The sequence below is a fragment of the Eschrichtius robustus genome, chromosome 19 (genome assembly GCF_028021215.1).
Source record: "Eschrichtius robustus isolate mEscRob2 chromosome 19, mEscRob2.pri, whole genome shotgun sequence".
Lineage (NCBI taxonomy): Eukaryota > Metazoa > Chordata > Mammalia > Artiodactyla > Eschrichtiidae > Eschrichtius > Eschrichtius robustus.
The window spans coordinates 18,306,365-18,333,695 of NC_090842.1; the positions used below are offsets into that span (position 1 = coordinate 18,306,365).

The 27,331-nt window shown below is 50.9% G+C and overlaps 2 protein-coding genes across 5 annotated transcripts in view; both read right to left on the bottom strand.

Annotated features, from left to right (window-relative positions):
* Window positions 1-1,365: 1,365 nt before the first annotated feature.
* Window positions 1,366-24,016, bottom strand: HAS3 (hyaluronan synthase 3). 3 transcript variants are annotated; one of them, XM_068528755.1, is made up of 5 exons: window positions 19,134-19,373; window positions 18,570-18,722; window positions 6,494-7,129; window positions 3,139-3,240; window positions 1,366-2,322 (listed from the first exon to the last, which is right to left on the bottom strand). In XM_068528755.1, the coding sequence occupies exons 3-5, from the start codon at window positions 7,127-7,129 to the stop codon at window positions 1,399-1,401; spliced, it is 1,662 nt and encodes a 553-aa protein (XP_068384856.1). In that variant the 5' UTR covers window positions 18,570-18,722; window positions 19,134-19,373; the 3' UTR covers window positions 1,366-1,398. The 3 variants fall into 3 exon arrangements, with proteins under 3 accessions (XP_068384856.1, XP_068384857.1, XP_068384855.1); XM_068528756.1 differs by lacking the exons at window positions 18,570-18,722; window positions 19,134-19,373 and adding an exon at window positions 23,980-24,016; XM_068528754.1 differs by having other exon boundaries at window positions 18,570-19,373.
* Window positions 24,017-24,084: 68 nt separating this feature from the next.
* Window positions 24,085-27,331, bottom strand: part of TANGO6 (transport and golgi organization 6 homolog) — a 184,465-nt gene continuing 181,218 nt past the window's right edge. For both annotated transcript variants that reach the window (XM_068528750.1, XM_068528751.1), the window contains one exon: window positions 24,085-24,831. In XM_068528750.1, the coding sequence (XP_068384851.1) occupies window positions 24,655-24,831 (177 nt within the window). In that variant the 3' untranslated portion in view covers window positions 24,085-24,654. The remainder of the gene's footprint in view (window positions 24,832-27,331) is intronic.

A 27,331-nucleotide genomic window follows, 5' to 3' on the forward strand; every position in this document is an offset into this window, starting at 1 on the left:
ATTCCATCTCCTAGTTTGGTTTCTGGACAGAAGCAAGCAAATGCAGTAGTGACTATCCACAGCTTGGCTGTAAGAATTCCCTGGAGAAGCCACTGAAGAGAATGGACAGTCTCAACGATGACCAGCTTGGATTGAGGGTTCCCTTAGGGAACACTGAAAAGCTTTCCATTAGAGGTGATTGTCAGCAACCGTAGCCTGAACGTCATGGGTACTGCTCGGCTGCCAAGGAATCTGTCCAGGCAGTTCCAAGACTGTAGCCAGTGTGGTCAGAGGCTCCTCACAGTTTTTCCCCACGTGCTGAGGGCAGGCTTGCCTATTGCAGAGGGGCCCGTGAAGAGTCCAGGCTCTGTGTCACTCGCCACCTTGAAAAACTTACCCGATGAGGAGGAGGGTGGAATAGGTGACTATCACTGTGAAGTGAAGCGAAGCGAAGTGAGGAGGCTGTCTTAGACTCAGTCGGAGCTGAATTTGAGAGCGGAATTCAGGAGTGTACAGGTTGAAATACCCAAGCCCTCACTTCCTTTCTGAGCATGTTGGGGTTTAATTTTCCTGGTAGATGACGAAAACATGTTACCTCCTCAGCAGAGATCACAGACAAGACAATCTAGATATCTGGGCAATTTCCAGGTAGAATACATTCAGCTCAGGGCCTCCATAGCGCCTTGAGCTATGGCCTTTAGCACCACCACCACCGTTTGTTCCTCCTGGCAAACTTTCCTTTTTAACATATATATAGACACACACACTTCACACTTAAAAGCAGTCCAGAGCTAACTCCCTGCTAGTTTGGCTCATCCTTGGGATGTTGAGATGTGGAATGCAGTACTTCACATAAGAAAGCACCATTCCTGGACCCTGTTTTCTGACGCCCAAAGATCAGGCTTCTGGGCCTTGTATTTCAGGCACAATCTTATTGCATTGATAACTAGATCGAGGCGGGGACATGTTACTAGCTGGCCCAGATCTCAGAAATTCTCCCACCACCTCTGATTTTGTTCAGGTGGGCTAAGAGAACCGCTTCCCACAGGCCCTCCTTGCTTACTCACCCATCAGAAGCTGCCACTGAATGGAACTTATTGTTTGGTTTAGCACACTTCTGAGTTCCCTCTGGATCTCAGGGGAGGAAGTGGAATCTTGCCCAGAGGCCACCGTGTGCACAGAGGCAAGCAGACAGGCGGCCTGAAAACATACATGCCTCCTCCATCACCCTGAGCTGGACTTGCCTCTAAGCAGAGCTGGCCCAGGCCGTACCACAGTCACCATTCTTTGCACTTCACATTTGTCCTTTGGACCATTAAAAAACTAAAACAGCACTCCCTCCTCCCTCCCACCCCATCTTCTCCATTCCCCTTCCCTCCCTTACCCATTGCACTTTTCCCGCTCTGCTTGAGGGCTACGTCACACCTCAGCAAAAGCTAAGCTATACTGCTCTGGCTTCTTCCCGCATCGCCGGGCAATGATGGCCAGATACAACATGAGGAGGGCCACCCAGTAGCAGCCGTACAGGATGGCCCCAGAGACAAGGAAGGCTAGCTCCGTCTCACTGAACAGATCCTGGCAGTAAGCTGTGTAGGCCAGCCCCCCAAGGAGGACTGCCACCCAGATGGACACAGGGATGAGGCCAATGAAGTTCACCACAATGGTTTTTCGACCAGAGGTACCCCAGCCAGACTTGTTGATGGTAGCAATGGCAAAGATCTTGGCTGGCAGGAGGCTGGACATATAGAGAAGGGAGTAGAGTGACATGAAGATCATCTCTGCGTTGCCCCGAAGGAAGCAGGCGTATGTAGCCTTGATAATGCCCACCAGCTGCACTGTCAGCAGGAAGAGAAGAATGTTCCAGATGCGGCCACGGTAGAAAAGCTGTATGACCGTGGCGATAAGGAAGAAGGGGAAGAAACCCGTGACCACTGATTCGTAGGTCATCCAGAGGTGGTGCTTGTGGAACCACAGAGAGTTGTAGAGCCACTCGCGGAAGTAAGACTTGCTCCAGCGGGTCTGCTGGTTAAGCCACCGGAGGTACTTGGTGGGGGTCTCTGTGAGGCATTTAGAGCGAGCTGTATACTTAGTCCTGTAGCCGAGACTCAGGACTCGGTTGGTGAGGTGCCGGTCATCCCCAAAGCTGCACTTGCTGCCTAGGAACTTCTGATGGTACCAGTCCTCCAAGAATTGCTGAAGGAGGCTGTTACGGTACATGCCCAAGGGCCCGCTAATGCACTGCACACAGCCAAAGTAGGACTGGCAAGCCCGCTCCACGTTGAAGGCCATCCAGTACCGCACACTGCTCAGGAAGGAGATCCATGAATCGTATTTGTTGAGGATCTGCAAGGGAACCAGAGATGCTGGGCCTCCTTGCCTGAGGACATGAGCCCCAGGAGACAGACACCAGAGACCACGAGGCCTCCCTACACCCCAAGTTCTGGACCCCATTGCTCCAGTTCCTGGCCGTTGAGTCCTCGCCCAGCCAGAGCTGGGAAACCAGAGGCTCAGAGGAGGCGACCACACCCAGTCACTCTCCCCAGCACCAGCCCCACCTCTCCTCTGTGTCATCTGCACCGACTGTCCCAATGAAGTTGCTCTAGCAGTCAAAGCCACCTTCAATCTCAGGAGGCAGCCTGTGGTCATGGCCAAGAAAAAGGCTTGAGAAAGAAGCAGACACCCCAGCCACCCATCCTGACCCTTTCTGCAGTTGGAAAGCTTGGGAAGACATGGTATGTTGCCAGCAGTACCCTTGGAAGAAGATCTGACCCTTTATTTGTACCATACTGCCCGGAGCTCTTCAGTGCAACGTCCCTAAGAGCAAGGGTTTCTCAGGGGTCTAACTTCCGAGTTGCTTGCTGCACCATTGGCCAAAATGGAAGCCCCCTCCAGGATGGATGGCCTCAGAACACTGTGCCCCTCCCAGCAGCATAGGCTCTCTATATACCTGTTAAGTGATTTCTCCCCACTTAAAAGAACAGGAAAGGAGTTGGGTAGCAGGTGAGCCCTTTGATACCACTGAAAACTGTCAAAGAGGAGACACCCCTCCAAAACACTAGGAAGTCAAGATGCCCATTTCCCAAGCATATCCAATTAGATTAAGAAGCAGAAAGAATCCAGACCCCCCCCCTCCCCCAGTAATCCTTGGTTACTTCTTACTTGGACATCTCCCCCGACTCCTCCTACTTGGGGGTCCTCCTCCAGGACTCGAAGCATTTCAATGGTGCAGGCTGGATCCAGCACAGTGTCAGAGTCACACACCTGCAGAGGGAATGCACTGTCAGTCCATGCACTGTCAGTCCATTTTGACCTCAGGTCTACACACACACACACACACACACACACACATAACCCCCTTTCACATGATACACTTCAAGCCACTAACAGAGAAATCTATGCTAAATAGAAGGGGTGAAATGAATAACAAAGGAAAGTAAGAAAACGAGTTCAGGTACCAGGCTTGATAGCCACTAGACCGAGAGAGAGATCTCCGGGAGACTTTCAGTGCTGGGCCCAGAAAGGGAGAAATGCTTAGCACTGGACAAATCTTTAGCCCCTTACAGAGCCAGGCTCCTCAGAAGTGGTCTTAAAATATTTCTCAAAATATTATTTCTCTTCAAAATAATATTTTTTCTTCAAAAAGTCATTGAAATCAGATGACAAGCATTGTGGCTAGACCAGGGCCAGCAGACATTTCTCAGAAGGCCAAGAAATGGCTCCTGCCAGAGGCTACTGCCCAAAGCTTGCTCATAGGATTATTAAGAACAGGGTCTTCCCTGTTTTCAGCCTCTGGCCTGTTAGACAACCAGCCTAAGTGGAGGGTGTATTTAGCCCAGTCACAGGACCTCTAATGAGGCTGCCAGGCCTTCTGTGTTCTGTTGGCCAAGTCTCCCAGATCAGAGCACAGCATGGCCAAGGGCTGCTCTCACGTAGATTCTACTCTGGATGGGCCTGGAAGCTGGCACCAGCTACCTCCAATCAGGACCTGGATCAAATCCTGCCCACCTGCCTGCCTTTCCTAGGGAGACTCCTGGTTTATCTCTAACAGGTGGCCTGTTATTGTTATTAGTTGAACCTGGGCTACGAACACTTACCCTGGTGGCTGACTCCTCTGTTTTCTAGAAAATTTAGATGATACAGAAAGCCCAGATAACCACTGAGTAGAGGAATTGGTTTCCTGACCCCTGACAGAGCAAAGAACAGTATCCACAGATAAGCCCAAACCCTGTTCTGCAAAAGCCTAAAATCCTTTTACTAAAGTTGCTGAGAGCCCATTAGCCTTCAGGAAGGGGGCTGCCCTCTGCACTCCAACCCTATGCTTTCTCTCTCCACGTTGGAAGACTCAGTGGCCGTAGACAAGCAGCAGAAGGCAGAGGGGGAACCAGGCAGAGTCATCACAGCCACTCCCTCCTACCTGCACAATGACACATCCTTACAATCCTGGCCCAGACTGGGAAGGCCCCAGGGAGCCTCAGGCCAGACTCCCAGAGCCCCCTCAGCTTATAGGCCAAGCTTCCCAGGGCTGCTGGTCTCAAGACTACTTCCTGCCATGACCCTATCTCATTCCTCACGCTGCTTGGCTTCCCTCACCCCAGGGAGGTCTCTCCAGCTGAGCAAGGTTAGGAAAGATAGAGCTCTTGGCTGCCTGAGTTTCCCCACTGGCTGGAGCAGGGTTATCTCCCGAAGAGAGAAAGACACCTTCAGCAGGGCTCATGAAGACAGGCAGAAACCCAGAGTGTTCAATGACTGGCGCCCAGGGCTGCCCCAGGCAGTGAGCCCAGAGCCGTCAAGAGAAAGGCTGGCTCAGGTGCATGAGCCTATCTGCTGATCCACCAGAGCACAGAGGAAAGGAGGAGGTGTGGTAGAGCAGGTCTGGGGGGATCCTGTGCTTCAAGGGAGTAGATGACAGAGTCACGACCGCTTGAGCACGTGCCACGGCTCAAGGGCCTTTTCTAAATCTTCTGAGTCCCCAGGCAAGTCTCAGAGGCCCCTTGACCCTAGGTGAACTGCAGAATCAAGAACTGTCTCACATCCCTCCCTCTCCAAGGCTGAGAAGGTCCTTGGGCCTAGGAAGACAGAAAAAGACAAATATGCCAACTCTCACTGCAACTTTCTAAACAGCCAAAAACAAAAAATCTGTGGCAAGCTAATTTTAGGTGGGTACAGTATAGAAAATTTGAATATTGGAGTACGCAACATGCTGTCAGCAAGACTGCTGGCACGTAGGTGGGCTACTGCAGCAGCCGCTATCCATTCAAGCGATAGAGAAGGGCAGGAACAGAGGAGTGGACAGTGGATGCTGGACCAGAAATCTGGGGTCCTGGGTGTCAGTTTCTACTTGGTACTGAAATGCATGACCTTTCATCAGTTTTCTCTAGCTTCTGTTATTTGAAAATTGGAGCAGGGGACTTCCCTGGTGGTGCAGTGGTTAAGAGTCCACCTGCCAATGCAGGGGACATGGGTTCGAGCCTGGTCCGGGAAGATCCCACATGCCGCGGAGCAACTAAGCCCGTGCGCCACAACTACTGAGCCTGCGCTCTAGAGCCTGCGAGCCACAACTACTGAGCCTGAGTGCCACAATAACTGAAGCCGCGCACCTAGAGCCCACGCTCCTCAACAAGAGAAGCCACCACAATGAGAAGCCCGTGCACCACAATGAAGACCCAACACAGCCAACAATAAAAATTAGTTAAAAAAAGAAAAAGAAAATTGGAGCAATGTTAACCTTGTCAACATAATAAAATTTCCAGGCTGGTGTCAATGCCTGGTTTGGCTGGAAGCTAGGCAGGGTCTGTTCAGGGTCCTGGCCCTGCCAAGATGGCTGCAGAATCGGGCTGGGGGATGATTCGCACGTGTCCCTCCACCTCACAGATAAGAACTTGACACCGGAAAGAGTTGGACTTTTTAGCCCATAACTAAAACTATTTGAGTGCTTTGGAGCATGTTTTTTTTTTTTTGCTCTTCCCCACACTTCTTTATGAAGAGGCTCATTCCCATGTTGCCAATATCGAGGCAGTATTGCACAGAGGACAAGGACAGACTGCCGGGGCTCAAATCCTGGCTCTGCACCTTACTGCCATGTGACATTAGGCAAGTTACTTAGCCTCTCTGTGCTTCAGGCTCAGTTTCTGTAAGTGGAAATAATAATAGTACCTATCTCCTAGGAGTATTATGAGGATTAAAAGAACTAAAATGTATTAAGTGCCTACAACAGTGTCTGGTATAAAGTAAATGCTATACACTTTACACTTGTTTGCTATTGCTATTGGGATACCAATCCATAGACCTGCCCAGAGTCACAGAGCTAAGTAACAGCAGAACCAGGATTCCCTCCCAGGTCTTTTTGACCCCAGGACTGCTGTTGAGAACCATGGTGCCTACTGCCTTCTTAAGTGCAGAGGAGGAATGTGCACAACACAAAGGACCTAGGCTGGACCTAAAAGTCCCCAGGAGAGTATGCCTGCCTGGCTGGACACATCCACATGTCCACACACACCTAGGGAGGCACGCTTACCTGGATGTAGTCCACTGAATCACCAAGGGCCTTGAAGGCCGTGTACATGACCTCTCGCTTGCCTCCCCACTTCTGCATGATGCACGAGAAGGTGCTGGCCCGCACCACGTTGCGCACGCGGTCCATGCCCTCCTGAAGGCTGGCCTCCGTCTCGCCCTCACCCGCCTCATGGAAGTTGCTGCGCCACACAAAGAAGCCGGCTTGCTCGGTGCCACCTAGCACCTCATGGAAGATGTCCAGCATGTAGGCATCCTCCTGGCGATTGCCATCCACCACCATGACCACCTTGAGGTCGGGGAAGGCGATGCGCTGGGCTGAGCGCAGGCACTTGCGCAAGTAGTCGGGGTCCTCCTGGTATGCAGCGATGCAGAGCGCCACAGAGCGCCGCAGCGGGGAGGGCAGCTTCAGTGGCCGGCCTGCCCGCCGCATGCGCCGGTGCTCCAGGAAGGCAAACAGGCTCTGGATGAGCAGGTGCAGACCCAGGATGGCACCGTACAGCCCGAAGGACAGGTAGTGTTTTTCTGTGTGGATGAACTGGTAGCCTGTCACATAAGCTGCCAGGATGCCACCCAGCACTGCCAGGGCAAACAGGCTGGTGCCCACCACACGCAAGGCTGTTGTCAGCTGCACCGGCATCTGGTGGGAGAAGGTGGGAGATGTGTGTCAGGCGGAGGCAGCATCCCTGGTCAATGGCAGTGGGGGCATTTTCTCTGGGCCTGGCCCAGAACCGGGAAAATGACCCCCTAATAAAAACAATGACCATTTATTGAGCATGACTAAGACTGTAGACTCAGAAGCCAGACTACTGGGGTTCAAATCCCAGCTCTGACACTATCTGTGTGACTGTGTTCTACCCCTTAGTTAATTCATCTGTAAAATGTGGGTTGCAGCACTCACTTCCTAGCATCTTTGAGGATTAAATGGGTTACATATGTAAAGCACTTAAAGTAGCATTTATTATTGTTAGACAAACCAAAGCCAGAGAGAGCTGTGTGATACCTAGCTGGTGGCAGAACTGGGATCTGCCTGACCCAAAGCTCTCATAGGCAAGCTTCAGTAGGGGTGAGCCTGAGGCCAGAGGAAGCTCTGAGCACCTGAGGGGCCAGGAAGAGGGAGGAGGGGTGGGCAGGGGCAGGTAGGCAGCCTCTACCTGGCCTATACCCACTAGGGGATTACACCAATGAGGCCCATGAAGAAAGTGGGGAAGGAAAAGATAGGAAACAGAGATGCCAGAGGAAAAAAAGAAGGAAACAGCTTCCCTTTCTCAAAACAGCTAAATCGGTAAGAGAAAGTTTCCCTATGTTCTCTGCTTTCTCACCTTTTTCTCATTTATTTGAGAGGCAGGAAAGAAAGGGAAAGCAATCAGGAAAAGCAGACAAGGTAAAGAAGAGGAAATGAGCGCTGGGGTGTGGACGGCCCTCCTGGAAGCCCAGCACTGGGGCACCAGAGGGAACTCCAGCCACCACTGCAGCAGCCTGGGAGGGGTGGCTGCCTGGGAAGCCCCATCTACTTGGTCCTAGCGCCCACATGGAATCTCTGTCCACGTCCCCCTGCCCTGCCACTCCTGAAAATGCTGCCAGGTTTTGTTTGCAACTAAGTCAGGGCTCCTAGCATCTGCCCAATTGGAAATAGCTTTTTTAATGAAAAGAGCCTAGCACTCGGAACCAGAAGTCTTGTGCTTGAGACACAGCTCTACTACCTCCTGGCTGCCTGACCTTGCCCAAATTCTCTGGGACTTAGCATCCCCCCCAGGAGGGGTTCCAATGGTTTCTTGCTCCACAGGTCTCAGGTAAATCATTTTACTGATTAGTAGCCCTGAAAGACTACCCAAGTGGGGAGGTGGATGGGGATGCGAGAAGGCTGATGAGGCCAGCTCCCTGCCCTCCCTTCTGAGGCCTTCTCCCCATCTCCCCTCCTTGCCACCTGCCTGATCTGGAGAACCCTGTTTCCTCCACCACCACCACCACCCACCCTTTGCAGACAATGAGGTCTCACTTCCAAGCTTGCTCCAAGTCTAAGTCTCACTAAACCCAACTCCTGACCCCCACCTCAACACAAACACACTTTCTTGCCGGGGGTCTGTTCCCCTGCCACCTCTCACATAGGAGGGGTAAGGAACACGCAGTTAGTGCCTCAATCAGCCGGAGACTCAGGCCTCCGCATTCCAGCAGCTTCGGTTCGGAAAGTGCTGTTGGCAGCCTCGCCTCTCCGGGAAGCGCGGCCTCCGGGCGCTCTGCCCCGCCGTCCCGGGGAGCCTGCCGCGTACTTCCTCTGCAGGACTCCCGTCCTTCCTTCTCTCCCCCGCCCCCCCAGCCCGCAGCCATTGCACGCGCTTGCGGCCCAGGGGTCCCTAGGCCCTGCATCCACCGCCCAGGAACGCCCCCGCCCCCCTCTAGAGCTCACATGCCATGGGGGCGCGGCGGGCACTACTGCCCGCCTGCGCGCTCTGGGAAAGGGCAGGGGGCGCCGAGGCCAACCCAGCGACCTGCCGGGCGCTGGCGCCCCACCTCGGTGCAGTGCCGGAGGCGGTGCCCACCAGGTTAACGCAGCCGGGAAGGCACTGGCCAGGCTTCTCGCCCACGCCAGAGCCTCGCCTTCTGGCGAAGGCGGTGCCGGCCACACCCACGTGCGGGTTTCTCAAGACCCAGCCTGGAAGGAACGGAAAACCCAAGGAATCAGTCGACCCAGGCCTCACTCATCTCCTCGGGGGCCCCAGCTACCTTGGCAAAGTGTGCCTGCAGACAAAGACGGCGTCCCCGGTGTCGCCGGCCCCCTCCTTTCCCAGGCGGGACACCCTCCTCCCCTGCTCAGGAAGTGGAGACATTACCTCGGCACCCCTACGCCACACAGGACCCAAGAAGGTCCCGCAGCTGGAGACCCCACGTGCAATCAGGCGCTGGTGCGGGGCTCTGCCTCAGGTGGCCCTGCCCAGACAGGGGGCCGTGTCACCCCCAGGCCGGTGGAGGGAGCCTCTTGCCCCCCATACCCTTCGCTCGGAAGGGATCCACGAGAGCTCGGCCCCGGTAGGCTAACGCGCACCCGGCTTCAAGGGCAAGAGGTTGGGGGCGCTCCCTAAGCCCTCCCCCCACCCCCAGAGATGAGGGAAAGAAAAAATCCCCAGACAAGGATGCACGCCGCCAATCTACTCCCAACACTTTGCGGGGCTGCCCAGTCTGCAGCCTCTCCAGCTGACAGGTGCGCCCTGCTGCGGGGCCCACACGCGTCGGGGTGGAAACTTGCGCGCGGGGTGGGGGCTCTTTCCTTTGCGCCCGGCCGCCCTCCCGGCCCCTCCGAGCCCGCAAGGGAAGGGGAGCCCAGGCCGCGGGTACGTGCGGCCGTGGCCCGGCTGACCCGCAGAAACCCGGGCGCCGAGCATCTCGGTGCCTGGACAGGTGCGAACCCCTGGGCGGGCCTGGGGCAGGGAGAGACTACAGCCAGCCTCGTGCCCCTCACCGTCGCCCGCCTCCCAATCCATTCACAAAACAGGAGCCACAAGGGAGGAAGGGAGGAGAGGCTGGAGAAGGAGGATGGAGGAAGAAAGGGAGGAGGGGTCAGCGGGGAGGGGGCTGCAGGAACGGGAGCCGGGAAGCTTGGAGATGCCGCAGCCCTCAGCCCGCCTGCCGGCGCTGGACGCCGCGCCCGCACGGCCCTGGGAGCCGGCGGGGTCCGCGGGGCTCAGCAAGAGGCACCCCTGGAGCCCGGCGCGCCCGGGTACCCCGCGCAACCCGCCCCTCCGAGGCAGCCGGCCGGCCGGCCGGGCCTGCGCTCACCGTGCCGCCGGCTGCCCGCGCTCCGGTGCTCAGCAGGCCCGCGGCGGCTCCATGCCCCTCCTCCCGCTCCTCGCCGCCGCGCCTCGCTCCACCGTGCGCCGCCGCCACCGCGCGCTCCGACTGAAGAGCTCCGGCCCCGCCGAGCCGCCTTTAAGTACCGAGCGCGTCCCCGCCGGGAGAGGCGCCCTCCTCCGGCCCTGGGGCCGGGAAAGTTGGGGAGAGTGGGAGGGCTCCCCCGAGGGCCGCGAGGTAGCACCTCCTTCCCGGTTCGGCCGGAGGTAGCCCCACGCGGCCGGCGGGCGGTGGGACGCAGGGTCCCGAGTGCACGCGGCTACTCCAGTTCGCAAAGACTCAAGAGTCTCCGCACCCTCCGAAACTGGGTTCCCCAACCGGGGCCGAAAGCCGAGCTCCTCCGCGCTCGTTCCGGGACCAACTAACTGCCCACGGGGAGGTGGTCATTGTGCTCAACCTAGAACCTGAAGCGTAGTTAACTTCAGTATAACCCATAAGGGCTTCCAAAATTGTGACTCTCAGTTGCCCCTCCTCTGCAAAGCAGGCGAGCGGGTAGAAATCCCTCGACTGCTGCACGCGAAGGGACTGTGCGCTGTATAGGGTACTCCCTAAAGCCCAGACCCCAGAACCCTCCTGCCGGCAAAAAAAAAAAAAAAAGGCGCAGAAGAGAATACTTGTTAAATACAAAAAGACTGGTCAAAGGTGTTAACAATTGTGAAATTGTGACAAGCTTAACTTTGAATCCCGCAGTGGGGCGCTGATGACTTTAAACGCTTTTTCAAAAGCTGCAATGGTTTTCCAAGAACCTTGGAAGTTCCGGTGTCCTAAAGCCAAAACCAACTCTCCTCTCCTTTTTACACCTTTATTTCCGACATCCATGACCTCCTATATTCCCAACTGATCTCATCACCAGAGGTTTCCAAGCTCCCAAAAGCTGGTGCTAGACTTGGGTGAGGTTGAGGTCGCATGGGGTTGGGGGGAGGTGGGGAGTTCTTAGCAGAGGAAGTTAGTTTAGAACCAGCTGAACACGCTGGGTTTCTAAATCTCAGAAAATCTTGGACGTATTATAATTGAAGACTAGTAAAAAACAAATTTACATATCTTCCAGATACACCTGGGACAATTTCCATCACTTTTTCCAAGCTGCAACAAATTTATAGGAACCTGAGTTGCAATCTGTAAGCTGCTCCTCTCAGAAGTCTTAGGGGCTCACCCTGACTCACTCTGGGCCACAGAGCTCACCCCTCAGTCCCCCAGGCAAGCAGAGCCCTGGCACACCTACTCCACCCACCCGCATCTTGTGTTACATAAACCAAATCATTTCTGGCTTTTGCTTGAGAAAATCATCACTAATATGCTACATGGTTTAAACATTCTTTGTGTGCTTTTTAAAACTAGTATTCGCAATGGGAATGTGTTTTGAACCTCAGATGGCCCCTAATAAGAGCAAACAATGCACAGGTGGAGAGAGAAGCCCTTGGTTAAGAGGAGGACTCTGGAGTCAGTTCTGCCACTAGCCGTGTGGCACTAACCTCAGTGTCTTCATCCTAGAAATGGGATTGAGTATCTACTTGACAGGGTTGTCACAAGGATTGAAGCGACTGACTGAGAGTAAGTGCTCAATAAAGGTTAACTGCAGCCAACTTCAACCAGAGAATGGCATCTGCCTGCCGATGCTATGGATTCTACATGCCTATCCCTCCAGGACGTGACACTTGGTGACAGGAAGTTCAGAGACCAGTGTTCATGAAAAATGCCTTGTCTCAATTGCATTACGGACTCCTTGAGCTCTAGGCCACCACCTCTACATCCAGGGGCATCACAGAGCCTGGAGTTGCCAGAGACTTAGAGGAGCTATCTGATTCTACCTCCCACCCAAATTTGCCATCTGCAAAATTTTAGAACAGGGAAAACAAGCAGGGGCTGGGCGGCAACAAAAATGAGTGCATCGGCCTGGTGGGGAGCCAAGGTCCCATTTAAAGGAGATGTCCCTTTGAGAGGGAGGGCCCAACGTGGCCAGGTGCTCTGTTGTTGAGAAGCCAGAAATCCAGATTTTTATGTGAAATCTCCTCATACTGAAGTGTTAGCTACTAATTCAAACGTTAAAAAACACTCCACAGGCCAGGCCAGATGTGTCTGTGAGTCAGATCCAACCAACTGGCTGCTTGCAAGTGACCTGTTTAGACGCTCAAGGAATAAGGAATGGAGCAGCCAGTTTGGAAAGGTCCCGTCTGCCCTCAGCAACACAGCAACATGACTTCTTGGGTGCAAGTTTCCTGGGGCTGCTCCAGGATCATCTCATGCCTAGTTAATTTCTAAGGCCCCAAACTTGTCCCACAGGCTTAGTGCCTGTCTCACTCGGCTGGTTCCAGGGAGGATTATAGGGGGTGCGCTGGTGCAGCACAACCTCACTAGTCAGTTAAAACCTCCGAAATGAACAGCAGGGCCAGATGCAGTATTATGAGAACAGTAAACAGTCTGCCCATATCAATTGCCTTGGCCCCCTAAATGGCTTCCCCCGGGGAGCAAATTCTCTTTTTCTGGTCTGCAGGGCCAGCAACCTGGTGTTACCAGGCAGCTTGGAGAGCCTTTACCTTTGTGGCCCGGCAGGATTTGCCTGTAATTAACATCCACTTTGCCCTGTCCTATTTGCATTCATCTCTTCAGGGGGAGATGGGTAGGGGAATCCTTAAGGGGCTGATACAATAAAGCTCACGTTTATCTCTGCTTACCACTGGGGATTTAGAAATAGGACTAATTCCATACCCAATTACTTAAAAATGTGAATTCAGAGGTTGCTGAATTGGCTTTTACACAGGTTCCAGAGGGTAAACCTCCTATTCAGCTCTGTAGCAGAAGATTCACGCGGCATTTCAACATTCATTTACCAAACACTGAAGACCTGCTCTGAGCAGAGAAGGATGCTTTGGCACTGCGAAGTCTCAGGCTGGTCCCTGCCATCTAGATGGTTATCCGTTTTGAAGACAAATATACTTGAAAAATTAAGTCACCGTACAAGAAAGTTTATAATTAAATGTTGATGAGAGAATCCAACTGCAAGAGTTTCAAGATTTCGGGAAAGAGATCTCTGTGAGCTGGTATGGGCTGGGCAGAGTTTCATGGAGGACTTGAGCTGACTGTGTAGAGAGACAACAGCATTCTAGACAGGAAACAAAGCTTACGAACAAGAGTAGGTAGAGGAATGGGTGAGGTGTGTTTGAAGGCCAGCCTTTGCTTGTTTCTGGATGAAACAAGAAATTTACACTGAAGAAGTTGCAATGGTGCCTGCTCTGTAGAAAGTGCCTGATAAAGTCTAGCTGCAGAGAAGAAGGAAGCTAGGGATGGATTCTGGAAGGCCCTGGATGACTGAATAAGGAGTTTGGATTTTATCCAGTAGGTATCAGAGAATACTGAAGATGTCAGAGCAAGGTAGTAAGAGGTTAAAAGTATTGTTTGGGGATGGCTGAGCCAGTGGTGTTTTGGGGTAAGGACTAGGAATGGGGTAGGAGACCTGTTAGGAGGCAGATAAACCACAAAAAAGGGATGAGAAAGGGCAGCTGTGAGAATTGTTGGTGCTGCCCTCAGGAAGTGGAGGTGAGGGCAGGCAGTGCCAACTATCTTGGGCACAAGTGAGAGTACAGGTGGAGGAATAATCAAGGAAAAGAGACTTCTACAGTTCGGAGGGTGGAGGGGGCCATTCTCAAAGCTCTGGAGGGTTTGAGATGACTGAAGCTGACAGTACCACAAACATATATTTCACCTTTCAACTAATTTTCAAATCCAAACCCATGAAATACTCAAATACCTTTGTGCCAATAGGAGCCTGCCATTCGATCCTTCTTGTCATCACTCGTGCTTGAAGCTGCGGGACAACCCTGCCAGCCAGTAACCAGGAGTCGCTTTGCTCCGCTGGTAGCCTAGTGAATGACTGGGCGGGGGAGGGGCGGAGGGATGTTCTAGCTCCACAGGCTGCCCCCTCCCCCTCTGACCTCACGCTTTAGTGCTCCACCCTGGCATCCAGCCCACAGCCTCTAGCGAAGCCAAGCAGAATGGGGGATGGCAGCCAAGCCACCAGGTCTCCCCCAACCCCTCCGGTCTTCATCCCATCCACTTCCTCTGGGCTGACCACAATCAAAACCTCTTGAAGGTAATGGAGGTGAATTTAAATTGGCCCCCAGAGAGTAGCTGGTTATGCCCCCCAGCTGACCACACAGGCCTCCTCCTCAAGGCAGCCTAATCTACCACACTCGTTCATACATAATTCCAAGTGGAAAGTGTGTGCCTTGACAGCGGCAAGGCAGCTACTACCAAACAAAGTTACCCTTTCATAACTCTTCCCTCTTACCGACAAGTACTCTGTAATCAGTACCATTTCTAGGTGCTACGTTTGAAGAAGCAGGCTTAAGGACTTTTCTGTCCTGCAGTTACAATGGTCAGATTTTAACTCCAGTCTCTCTCCTTGGATAGAAGAGTCATTTTCATTTCAAATTAAAGGGCCTCTGCTCTGCTGGAGGCAGAGCTGCCAGCTCCTACTAAGGGGCTAGGTTCTTTTATGCTGGCTTGAAGGTCAGGATTAGAAGGGCACACAGAACGATAACCAAGTGTCAAGCCAGACCTGGAGATGTTTTCTTGAAATCCTCAACAGGAAAAGCTCTTCCTGGCCATCTTTCCTTCCTCTCCCTCCCCCAGGTGAATGCAGAAAGAAATCCAGAAGGCGATTTTAAACCATAACCTACCTTCTTGGCAGAATATTGTGCAGCTACTAAATATAATGTAATGTTCGGGAAGAGAATGTAGGAATAGGCAAAAATGCTTATAATGCAATGCTAAGTAAAAAAGGCAGGATACAAAAATTGTCATGTATGAATGACTACATTTACGTTGTTGTTTTCTTTTGAATCCTATGAATTAAAGGGCAGGAGAGAAATTCACCCAGATATTAAGATCAGGTTTGTTTGGATGGTAGAACAATGAATTTTTTCTCTTTGCCCTTTTCTCTGTATTCTCCAAACATTCTATAAATAAGTATAATAGTCTTGTAATAAAAAGATTATTGTAAAATGATATGAATTGTAAATTCACAGAATTTCCTTCTCAACTAGCGCTGGGTGGGATACAGCCCGTATCATACACGGGCTCATGTGAAAAAGTCTGGCAACCTCAGTCTACTGAGAAAGCAGGAAAGTTGGGAGGGCCAGGATATAGGATTAGTGGTAGCCAAAACTCCAGTACTTTGCTTTATTTAAATCCCTCCCACTGTTCCTTTGAGAAAATTTTTGCAGGGAAGAGGGGAGTATGTAGAGCTGTGCCTGCTCATCCAGCAACTCTGAGTGAATTATAAAAAGACTCCTTCTTCCTTCCTCCTGGCAACACAGCCCAGAGCCAGGGCACCGGCTTGCCTGGCACGGCCCAGCTGGTGTCAGCCCCACTCAGCCCCTTGTCCAGGGTCGCGGTGATCCTGGGGAAGGGAGGCAGGTGCACTAAATGTGGGCTCTAGTAGTACCCTGAAAGGATGCTTTTCCTGAAAAAAAGTATTTCCAAGAATGATGATGTCAACAGCATTGCACTCCTGCCCGGGGAGAGGCTGTCTCCTCTGGGTGCTGTAAACCCACCCCCATGCCAGTACCAGTGGGTATGTCCACACCCACACGTGCGTGTAACATACTGTGCACAGAACGGACACACGCATACTTGCTCATTACACAAGCGCACACTCACTTTCCCGGACTTGAGCGGGATGCAATCCCAGCCTACAGCCCCAGTTGCAGGATCAGCAGGAGAAGAACAAAGCCACTTAAGGTAACCTTGTTCCAAATTCATTTGGCTTCGTTACAATAACATCAACCACAGTTCTTAAATGTGCTGGCGCTTCTGCTTCATGTCCTTTTTCTTGATTAAAGACACTGTTAGTCACTGTCACAGAGGAGGTCTGAAGCTGGATCCTCCAAAAAAGCAATTAGAGAAGAGCTGAGGGTAGAGGCAGTTCCCGTCGGCTCTCAGATTCTTTTTGTTAGGACACCCCCCCTAACACACTCACACTCTCTCTCTCCCTCTCCCACTCCCTCTCTCTCTCTCTCTCTCTCTCTCCTCTTTTCTCACCAGATAAGCTAATGTAGTGGTTCTCACGTCTGGCTGCTGCACATTAGACTTTTAAAACCTGGGGAGCTTTTTTTTTTTTTTTTTTCCGGGGGAGCTTTTTGAAAAACACTAATGCCTGGACCCTATCCCAGATCGATTTAGTCACAATCACTGGGGGTGAGCCCCAGGCTTGAATTTTTTATTTAATTCCCTAGGAGATTCTATTACACATCCAGCAGTGAGAACACATCCTGAGGATTCTCCTCAGCTGGGTTTGCAAGTACATTTCTGGCACTGGGAGGACAGCAGACAGACAGCCAGTCCCAGAGGTGAGCTCCAGAGCGTACAAGTATCTGTCCATTTTCCTCCAGCACCATGCCTGCCACACTTGTTTGAATTAAGTGACCTTAAAAACTTAACAATGAACCAATGAGCTATTAAGCCAGAAGGAAAAAAAAGAAAAAGGAGATAAGACGCTGATTTGAGATGGAAATTAGGAGGGAGAGCCAAGGAGAAACAGAGGCGGGCAGACAGGACCAGCTGGGCACGTCACTCCCCAGATCTCCGAATCTACCTGGAATTGGGTTGATATAATCTTTTTGTTGGCAAAGGTGCTGCCTGCTTTTTCCAGAAGAACTGGGGGAAAGCCATGGAGGAGAGAGTTGCCAAAAACAACTAGGATTAGTTTTTGTTTTACAAAGGACAGGACTTCTGCACACTGAGGGCTTTTCCTACCTAGAGGATGGGTTAGGGTAGTGGATCTGGGCTGCTCTCTTTTGGGGCATGGAGTCTCCACGACTCTCTCTCACATGGTCCTGGCCTTGGCCACAGAGAAACACCCACGTGGCTGATGCTGGAGCCTTGTTCTTTGCACTCTCTGAACAGCACTGGTACAGTTTCTTTGGAAAGTGGCAGGGGGACTCACCCCAGGCCCAGCGCTTCGAAGCATCAGCATCACCATTCTTTTAGTAAAGACAGCCTAAGTTCAGGTTGGCCCTTCCCTAAGATTAACACGGTCACCATAGGTTTTGAAGTTTGGAAAGTGGTGTGCGGTCTAATAAAGGGGTGTGTGAATGTGCCCCACCCAGGCACTGTTCTGAGCAGGTTTTAGCTCTTAAGGCAGACAGTGAAGATTAAATTTTACATCATTTAATAAACCACTTAAATGCCCAGTAGCTCTTCCTAGTTCCCCAGCAGAGAGGGTGCTCCTGCAGCTCCGAAGCTGCCCCGCAAACTGCCCTCCTCTCGTAATACCAACAACTCTCACCCTCAGCCCCCTTGCATCTCTGAGATGGAGTTAGGTGCTGGCTAACTGGTTCCTATAAGAACTAGCAAATAAAGTCAGAAGCTTCTCTGCTCTAGTGCACTCACTCGCTTCTCCCTTTTTCTCTTCCCATCTGCAAGACCTTATCTCTCTGGACCTTATTTTTCCCTTCCGCAAAATACAGCCATTAATTCCAGTCTCGTTTTTTTCTCTGAAGGAATGGTATGGAATAGAGCTATCCATGTATATATGCGAGAAATCCATACACAAGCATTAAAACGATCCATTGTTATCATTCTGAGATACCAAAATCTGAGAACCGAAACCCTGCTTACAGGAGGTAAAAGGGTAAAACAAACAAAAAACAACAAACCTTCAAAGGAGACATTTCTGGGCTCTGACTGGAGTTCATGGGAAGACTTACTACATTTTCTATGTTCCCACACACGACGCGGCAGCTTCAAGGGTCTACTACCTTAGCCACCCCCAGAAAGAAGAATAGGCCTTTCAATGAGCAATTTACAAAAGCTGCCAAAGTACAGGAGCAGGTGGGCTGGGGGGCTTTAGCAAATATCATCTCTGGCTGCTGGGCAAACTACAGGGTCAAAAACAAGATTTATAACAAGTTCTGGTGTTTGAGGTTAGGTTTTGATGTACGTGGACACTATCTGGAGGGAATCGGGGCTGAGGTTTATCTTGACATACATGGTCCATCTGAACAAGGAGGGAACCACTGTCTTTATCCTCACTTATATTAACAGTTTTTTACCACTTGGAAATATAGTGTCTATTGGGTGGTAAAGCACAGTGGCTCAGCCTTGGGAGCCAGACTGCCTGGGTCCAAATACTGGTTTGGCTACTTCTCACTAACTACGTAATCTGGAGCAAGTAATTAGCCTCTTGTGTGCCTCAGTTTTCCCATCTGTAAAACAGGGATAATAATAATACCTACCTCGGGACTTCCCTGGTGGCGCAGTGGTTAAGAATCCGCCTGCCAGTGCAGGGAACACAGGTTTGAGCCCTGGTCCGGGAAGATCCTACAATGCCTCGGAGCAAGTAAGCCTGTGCGCCACAACTACTGAGCCTGCGCTCTAGAGCCCGTGCTCTGCAACAAGAGAAGCCACCACAATGAGAAGCCCGCTCACTGCAACAAAGAGTAGCCCCCGCTCGACGCAACTAGAGAAACCCCGCGTGCAGCAACGAAGACCCAACGCAGCCAAAAATAAATAAATAAATTAATTAATTAATTAATAAAAATAATAATACCTACCTCATGGGCCCAGTGTGAGGATTTAGTGGATTAATATATGTCAAGTGTACAGAAGAGCACAATAAGCTCTTTATAGTGTTAACTGATTATGATGTACAGTGATGTAGAGCTACAGCAATCATTCATCCTGGGTTTTACAGGATGAACCTGATACTTTAAGGGGCCGTCAGACCCGATGTCCCGAGTCTGGTGTGGAAACCGTGGTCATTATCCTGGGGACACCTCAAACCCCATGAGAAGGCATACCCTAACACTCAGGACGGAGTCTCAGAGCTGAGAGCCTAGTCAGAGCTCTTTTGAATACACCTGCTGGAGCTCAGGATTTCTCTCCAGGACGAGTACTCGTAGCTGGACTTTGGCTGCCGGTGAGCATACTTGCAAAGTGGTATTGTGGCCCTACCGGTGGTTTTGATACACAGAAAACTCCATCCCCTGAAGATCTCCTGGGCCTGAATTATTTAGAGAATGGTGTTAACACCTTGCTGTGGTGACTGAACCTGCACTGCATGGCTATTAAAGCAGTGTCAGCTGAGGATGGCGGAACGTAGATCGGCACAAGCGTGTTGCTGGAAGGAACACTGAAAATGTTCATATCTTCTGGATCCAGCCTTCCAACCTCTTAGGACTTATCCTATAGAAACACTTCAGTATGCAAAGAGTGATGCTTGAGAGTCATTGAAGAATCATTGGAACTTAGAAATAATTCAACTGACCATCAAGAGGCAAATGCTTGAAGCAGCTGTGGCTCATCTATACAATGGAAGACACGCCACATCACAGGGGAGAGGGGGCTGTGAGTACTGAGTGTCTCCAAGGTATGTGACTAAAAAAAAAATCTATGGGACACTCTTTATGGTGACAATCCCATTTTTGTTTTTGAAAGCAGTAATGTATATTCGTGTTCGTTTGGGAAAAGGATGAAAGGAAGGAAAGATCTGGAGGGATATACACCCAACTGCTGGTCAGTGGTAACCTTGGGGTAGGAGTGGAGGTGAGATTTTGTGAATTCTTCTTTGTTACATATACTTTAAATTTGTTATTAATTCATAAAACATATAATCTGCGCGCGCGTGCGCGCACACACACACACGCACGCACGCAGCCAGGGCATTTGTACCTGAGGGCTCTGCCGCTCCTCAGCACTCTGAGGGCAGGGGGCCAGCACAGGGTCGGCATCCCTCAGCTCGTGTCAGCGGAGTTCCAATGACTGCTTCGTGGGACCCGCATGCCGGGGCTCCTGTGTGTATATGAGCTCCGGAGTGCTTCCCAAACCGTGCTCTAGTTGAAAGGGCTTTGCTGCTATACTAATTTTGCGGGGAGAGGCTCCATAGGATTCAAGAGATGTTCAAAAGAGTCTGCCTCAAGCCCCCCAGGAGACTTGGGCCAAATTCCGCCAAAAGGGAATAACAGTAGTTTGCCTCTCTGTTCCACGATGTTGTTGTATCATACAAGTTCATGGGTAAAAAATGACCTTCCAAACTAAAGGAAACACAGAGTAACTGATCTTGCTATTCTATGCCCCCAGGGACTGCAGAGTGTCATGGGGGTGGGGGCAGGTAATACCTGAGCCTCCTGGGAGTACGGACCTACTTGAGTCAGCATGAAGAACACTGGGGAGGGACAACAGGGATGACCCTTCAAATAAGTGGGTGCAGCCCCTTCCAGGGCTGATGGTGCAGGTCTGCGCTGCCTCTACACCTGCTGGCAGGCACGGGGTACGCTGAGCACAGCCCTGAGCCCCGCCAACAGGGAAGAGTGCAGCAGCCGGTGTTCTAAGAAGACAACTCCCCAACCCCCAAGTGGCCAGTCAGCTCCGAGTAGAGTGGCGCGTGGAAGTGAGGTGCCGCGCACTGCAGGGAGGCTGCCGTGTGTGACTGCAGAAGCTCTGTGGCTGCACAACTTGCTGGAGGACACAGCAGAGCCCTTAGAGGTCACGCCTGCTGCTGTCCAGGGGGCAGTGGAAGAAGACCACCCCCCACGCCCCCGTCGTGGTCAGGGCAGAGTGGCTTGCCTCCCACAGCCCACCCTGGAACTCAGCTCCCGTTTTGACTCTCTCCCTTGCCACTGAAATTCCAGCTGCGCTTTTGGATTTCTGTGCAAAGAGACTCCAGAGGCCAATCTGGTTTTGTACAGGTCAGGTGAATCATCCCCCAACCAACTGATCAACTTTCACGTGTCTTGGCCATCCCTCCACTGCAGGTGGCAGGCAAGGCTCCCTTCACTCACAGCCTCACAGACAAAGGGATGGAGCAGAGCAGGGACGGGAGGCCAGACCAACCCGTCTGCTGTCCTCTTTCTTCCGGGGCCAACGAGGGGAAACGGCTGCTGCCAAAGAAGGGGTTGGTGAAAGGGGATGGGGCTCACCGCTTCCAAACTGAGAAAAAACTGTGGTTGGATGTGAACTCCTTCTGGCTCAATATATTTCCCATTTTATAGCTTTTATCATCTTGGCCTCAAAGCACTTTCCAAAAACAAGCTGAAGGGGCTTCAGGTGGAAACAGGTCTGTGGCTGCCCCCTCACTCCGAGCGGTGCACAGGCTCCACACTGCTCGGCACGTCACCCCCTGCGCCCCCTCCGCTCCACTTCCTGCCCGCTCACCGGGCTCCGCAGCACTGCCCCTCCTCTCTCACCTCCGGGCCCTGGCACTTGCCACTCCCTCTGCCTGGACCGCTCTTCCCTCAAGTACCTTCATGGCCGCTCCTTCACCTCCTTCTGATCCTTACTCAAACTTCAACTTCTCAGTGAGGCCTTCTCTGGACAACTTACCCAAACTCACAGCTCTCACCCCATACACTCCTCACCCCTCCTTCCCGACTTGATTTTTCCCTAGAGCATTTATCACCATTTGATAGCTTGCTTTATTCTTTACCTTACTTGTTGCCTGTCTCCTCCTGCTACAACGTAAGCTTCCCCTGAAGGTAAGCATTTTGTTCACTGCAGTGTTCTCCGCACCTGGTGCAGCGTCTGGCACATAGTAGGTGCTCAACAAATTGTTGTCGTTGTCTGTGATTCGCTTTCCTACCCTCCTGGTCCCTGGTCAGCCCTTAAACGTGGATGGGTCGGCAGAGCCATAGGAAAGTGAAGGAATGGAGAAGAGAGGTGAAGGAAGAAGAATATGAAAATATGGAAAAGTATGTGTTTGGGGAGATGATAAGGAGCAAAGTGCAAGTTAAGAGATTTTTGATTAAATAACAGAAAGTGTGCAGAAGGGTAAGTTTGTGCCAAGGAGGAAGGACAAAACAGCAGAGAGGGAAACTCTCCAGAATGTCCAGTAAGTCTAACCTGATCAACCAGTCGACACTTGGGCAGAGAGCCTGGGGTTTGGCTGCAGCCACAGCTTTGGGCCCCTGCCTGTCTCTTGCCACAGTGCCATCCTCTGGAGACCAAGGGAGATGTGCCGGTGGCCTAGAAGAGGAGGAAGAAGCAGGGAAGGGAAGGGGGCCAAGTAAAAGACCAATGAGTGATACAGGGGGCGTGGGACAGACTGCTATGCAGTGGAGGGGACTGGAGGTGCGAGGCCAGGAGAGCTTCTGCGGCAGAGACACAGGGAGGAGACCGGAGGAGCAGCAGGAGAAGGTGGCCTCACAGGGAGACGAGACCGGCGGAGGCGGGAGGCAAGCACAGGACGCCGCTGTTACACACAGCCAGACACACCTCACGGGCCTGTGCAGGAAAGTGGCACTATTGCTCCTGCCATCTGCCCCTGGAGTTCTGTGCCTTTTTCTTTTTTTTAAGTTTTGCGTTTTTATTATCGTAAAGCTCTCAATTCTCATGCTCTTTCTCAAGGATGGAGACATATATAGATATAGATATCTATATATCTATATACATAAACATGGGAGATTATTTTACAATTTGGTAATTTTTAATATTTTGGTCATATCTGGTGTTTAGAAGGGTTACATTAAGGTATCCTCCCCTTGAGTTTGGTAACAAGGACAGAAAAGGTCACTCTCTGAAACTGAATCCATCAAAATCAATAAAGAACAGATGCTTTTAGCCAGTTGCCAAATAATTCAAATTAAGAGGCAATTTATAAATGGAGATAAGGGGACCAGAATGCTTTGTGAGGCGCTCCCTAGACTAGGTGTTTAGAGAGTGTCTCAGTCTAATCAAGTTGATCAATTAGGATATGTCCTCAGAACTGAAATACATTTAATGCAAATAAAGTAAGTTAAACCAACCGTCTAACATACCTAATCTGATTATCTTAAGTGGGTTTTATGAGGTTTAGTTAGAGGAAGGCCAAGAAATAAAAACTTTTAGTGTATATCCAGCTGGTCCAAAGGAGATTCTTCTCTGATTTGAAAGCCCAATCCTGATTTTCTAGACATCCTTGATTTGGAGAATGGAATAATCCAGCTACCTTAGCTGAACGGAAATATTCCTTGAAAACACCTGACTGCCTTTGTTCACTGCTCTCTAGGCTAACCTGGGGGCCACAGCTGTCTGTGAGCTGGCCTCTTTAAAGGGATGCTCATCACAAAGGTTCTAAGCTAAGGACGCGTCTGTAATCTGGCCAGAAGAAAATAGCCTGATGTTAACTGACAAGTGGGCCTGCTTGTAGACAGTCCTTCAGTCACCTGAGAGTTTTGGGAAATTGTGTTTTGGTTCTGCTAGGCCTGGTCACCAGAGAGTGGGGATAGAACCCTGTGATAAAATTCAGCCCTGCAGAGCTGAGGACTGGTTAAGGACTCTGGGTTAGCCTCACCAAGGCGTTGACGACCGGGAGGGGTTGTCTGAAGCAATCATCCAGTATGTCCTCTTTGTCTTCTCTTTTAGCTGCAATCGAAATCCAGTAGCCAAAATATATAAATAGATAAAAAGACGTCTAGAGTGCTACGTGTGAAATGACTTCAGTAAACCTGGCATCAGGTCACCAATACACAATGCACTTTCCAACAGGCATTTAGTACGAACACATTGTCTAAGCATTCCTCTTTCTCAAGGAGCAGAAGACTGAAGGCGGGATATAAACTCTCTCATCTGAGATGTTTGTGGCTCTTTTCTCCTATAATCAGGGCAACTCTGTGCTAACAGTAGCAGAGGGAGTGAAAGAAAATGGCCTGGGAGGGCAAACACAGCACTTACCTTTCTTCTCTGGAAGATTCAACCAGCTTGATTCTCTTTTCTGGAGATCAAATCCTCAGCGCCATAGCTTTCCATCTCAAAAGCAGAAGACCAGATTCAGACCTGTTATTCTTTCCAGCCAAGATAGTTTTATTCCAGTTTTGCATGTTTTGATAACAATTTCCTTTCCCTCCCTACCTACAATTGCATCTCTGTACCCTGAAATGCCTCTTGAGCATCCAAGGATGACAAGCTCTGGCTGCTCCTCATTACAAGAGGGACAATCTCACCATGAAAGAATATCAAGACATGTGACACATGGGTGGGCCAACCTCTTCTACTCAAGTCGCAAGAGAATGGTCAATTAATCAAATTCCACCGGTTGTGTTAAAAATATACTGCCATCAGGCAGACATCCTTCTCTAAATGCTACAGGACAGTGAAAAATGTGCAGATTAATGAGATCTGTAATCTTTTTGTCTTTTATCGGCACACACTTCAGGCTGGATGCAGGATGGCTAAATAGATGCTTTAGGAAGGTCAGCCTGAAGACACACATGACCCGAGACATAAAGCCACCTCCAGGGGCAGCCATATTGCCAGCACCAAAGGGGCAGTGGGGCCACCTGCTTGAAGGCTTGGGCACTGCTCTGGCTGCTTGGTCCCTCTGCCTCCTCCATGTCCTTTGAGGTTGGTCTATGGCAGGACCATGATCTTCTTCTCCAGCTTCTGTGGTGGGAACAGGAAGTTTCTCATTATCTCATCCAGCTCTTCCAGGGCCAGCTGGGCATGGAGCTTGGCCACGTCATCGGGCTCCAAACGTACCACGTGCTTCAGCAGGTGGTAGAGATCCTTGAGGACGTCCCTCAGCACCTGGATGAGAGAGACAGAGTCATGGCCATCTGTCTACTGCGCCAACGTTTCTCAGAATGACCTAACCGCCTTCTCCTGTCTGAGGAGTTCTGTGAGGAAACCCACAGGCTCCTTTAAGAAGATAACGCATGGCCCTCTCAGGTTGGAGATCGAGTGGGGCAGCTGTACTGAGGTGGGCTTCCTTTTGGGCTTCTCATGCACTCCTGACCCCTCACTACACTGGCCTTGGTACTGCTGCTCCCTTTTAGCCCCAGACCCAAGTGATCCCAGACCCCTCCCTTCAGTTCCAAGGCATGGCACAGACCTCAGGACCACAGGCAGGCAGTACTGCCCAGATGCGGCTGCTCCTAGAGCACGTTTACCAGCATTCTCCTCTCTAGCTCCTACAAAGCCCTCTGTGACACCCACAGAACAGGCACCTATCTTATGAAACGCAAGAGGCTATTTCTTCAGCAATCATGCTTTTCCTTGCCACTACTTTAAAAATTTTCCACCATTGTTTCATGTCCGTGTCGTTCCCTCAGTCACTATAATTTTTTTTCAACTCCAACTCTGCAATGGGAAGCAAGAGAGGACTCCATAGACACAGTCACACCCATTTTTTACATCCAATACTCTGATCTGATGGTCTGATATGGAATTGGGAGGGTGCCAGAGCACCTTCTCCCAGGAGCTTCTAATTTTGTCCCAAGTCCTCCTGGCTTGGGAGCCAGAACTTCTAGCAAGAAATGGGTTCTTCTAGCAGAAGAACAGGGAAACTCAGAGTAAGGGGCCTTAGGGATCATTTAGTCAAACGAGGGACTGAAGACTCCAGGTCACAGGGGGTCACATGTCTTGTCTGCAGCCACTTTCAAAGTTACTTCTGGTTGAGGGCTCTTTGCCTCAAAAGTTACTATTTTTTGGGTCAGGTACTGCACTAGGTATTTTCCATATATTATCTGATTTTTATGCCAGTCATATACAGAAAGGAAAGTTATCAGCCCCACTTTACAGATGAAGAAACAGGATTAGAGGGTTAAGTAACCTCCCAAGGTTACTCTGCTAAAAAAGGGGTAGAGCCAGTTTTTAAACATTCAGAGCTTGTGTTCTTGTTTAGTTTTACTGAAAAGGTAATACAGTACAAAAAAGTACATATTAAAAAAATAAGTCTAGGGACTTCCCTGGCGGTCCAGTGGTTAAGACTTCGCCTTCCAATGCAGAGGGTGCGGGTTCGATCCCTGGTTGGGGAGCCAAGATCCCACATGCCTCGCGGCCAAAAAAACCAAAACATAAAACAGAAGCGGTATTGTAACAAATTCAATAAAGACTTTAAGTCTCTCTTCTACCCCAGACTCCTACTTCCCCTTCTCAGAGGACATCATTCTTAATTTTGAGAAATATTCTAGGTATTTACAAGCATATATATATATGCATGTGCCTTTTTCCCCTTTCCCCCCTTTCTTTTAAAAAATTTATTTACTTTATTTATTTTTGGCTGCGTTGGGTCTTCGTTGCTGCGTGCGGGCTTTCTCTAGTTGCAGTGAGCAGGGGCTACTCTTCGTTGTGGTGCGTGGGCTTCTCATTATGGTGGCTTCTCTTGTTACGGAGCACGGACTCTAGGCACTCGGGCTTCAGCAGTTGTGGCACGTGGGCTCAGCAGTTGTGGCTCACGGGCTCTAGAGCACAGGCTCAGTAGTTGTGGCACACGGGCCTAGTTGCTCTGTGGCATGTGGGATCTTCCCGGACCAGGGCTCGAACCCGTGTCCCCTGCATTGGCAGGCGGATTCTTAACCACTGCGCCACTTCCCTTCCCTTTTTTAAAGCACAGGATTATATGCTACACCAGTGGTCCCCAACCTTTTTGACACCAGGGACTGGTTTCGTGGAAGACAATTTTTCCACAGGTTGGGGGGGATGGTTTTGGGATGATTCAAGTGCATTACATTTATTGTGCACTTTATTTCTATTACTATTACATTGTAATATATAATGAAATAATTATACAACTCACCATAACGCAGAATCAGTGGGAGGCTTGAGCTTGTTTTCACTTGCCACTCACTGATAGGGTTTTTTAAAATAAATTTATTTATTTATTTTTGGCTGCGTTGGGTCTTCGTTGCTGTGCGCGGGCTTTCTCTAGTTGTGGTGAGCGGGGGCTACCCTTCATTGCGGTGCACGGGCTTCTCATTGCAGTGGCTTCTCTTGTTGCGGAGCACAGGCTCTAGGCGTGCAGGCTTCAGTAGTTATAGCACACGGGCTCAGTAGTTGTGGCTCGCAGGCTCTAGAGCGCAGGCTCAGTAGTTGTGGCGCACAGGCCCAGTTGCTCTGCGGCATGTGGGATCTTCCTGGACCAGGGCTTGAACCCGTGTCCCCTGCATTGGCAGGTGGCTTCTTAACCACTGCACCACCAGGGAAGCCCACTGATGGGGTTTTGATATGAGTCTGCAAGCAACTGATTTATTGTGGTCTCTGTGAAGTCAAACCTCTCTGCTAATGATGATCTGTATTTTCAGCCGCT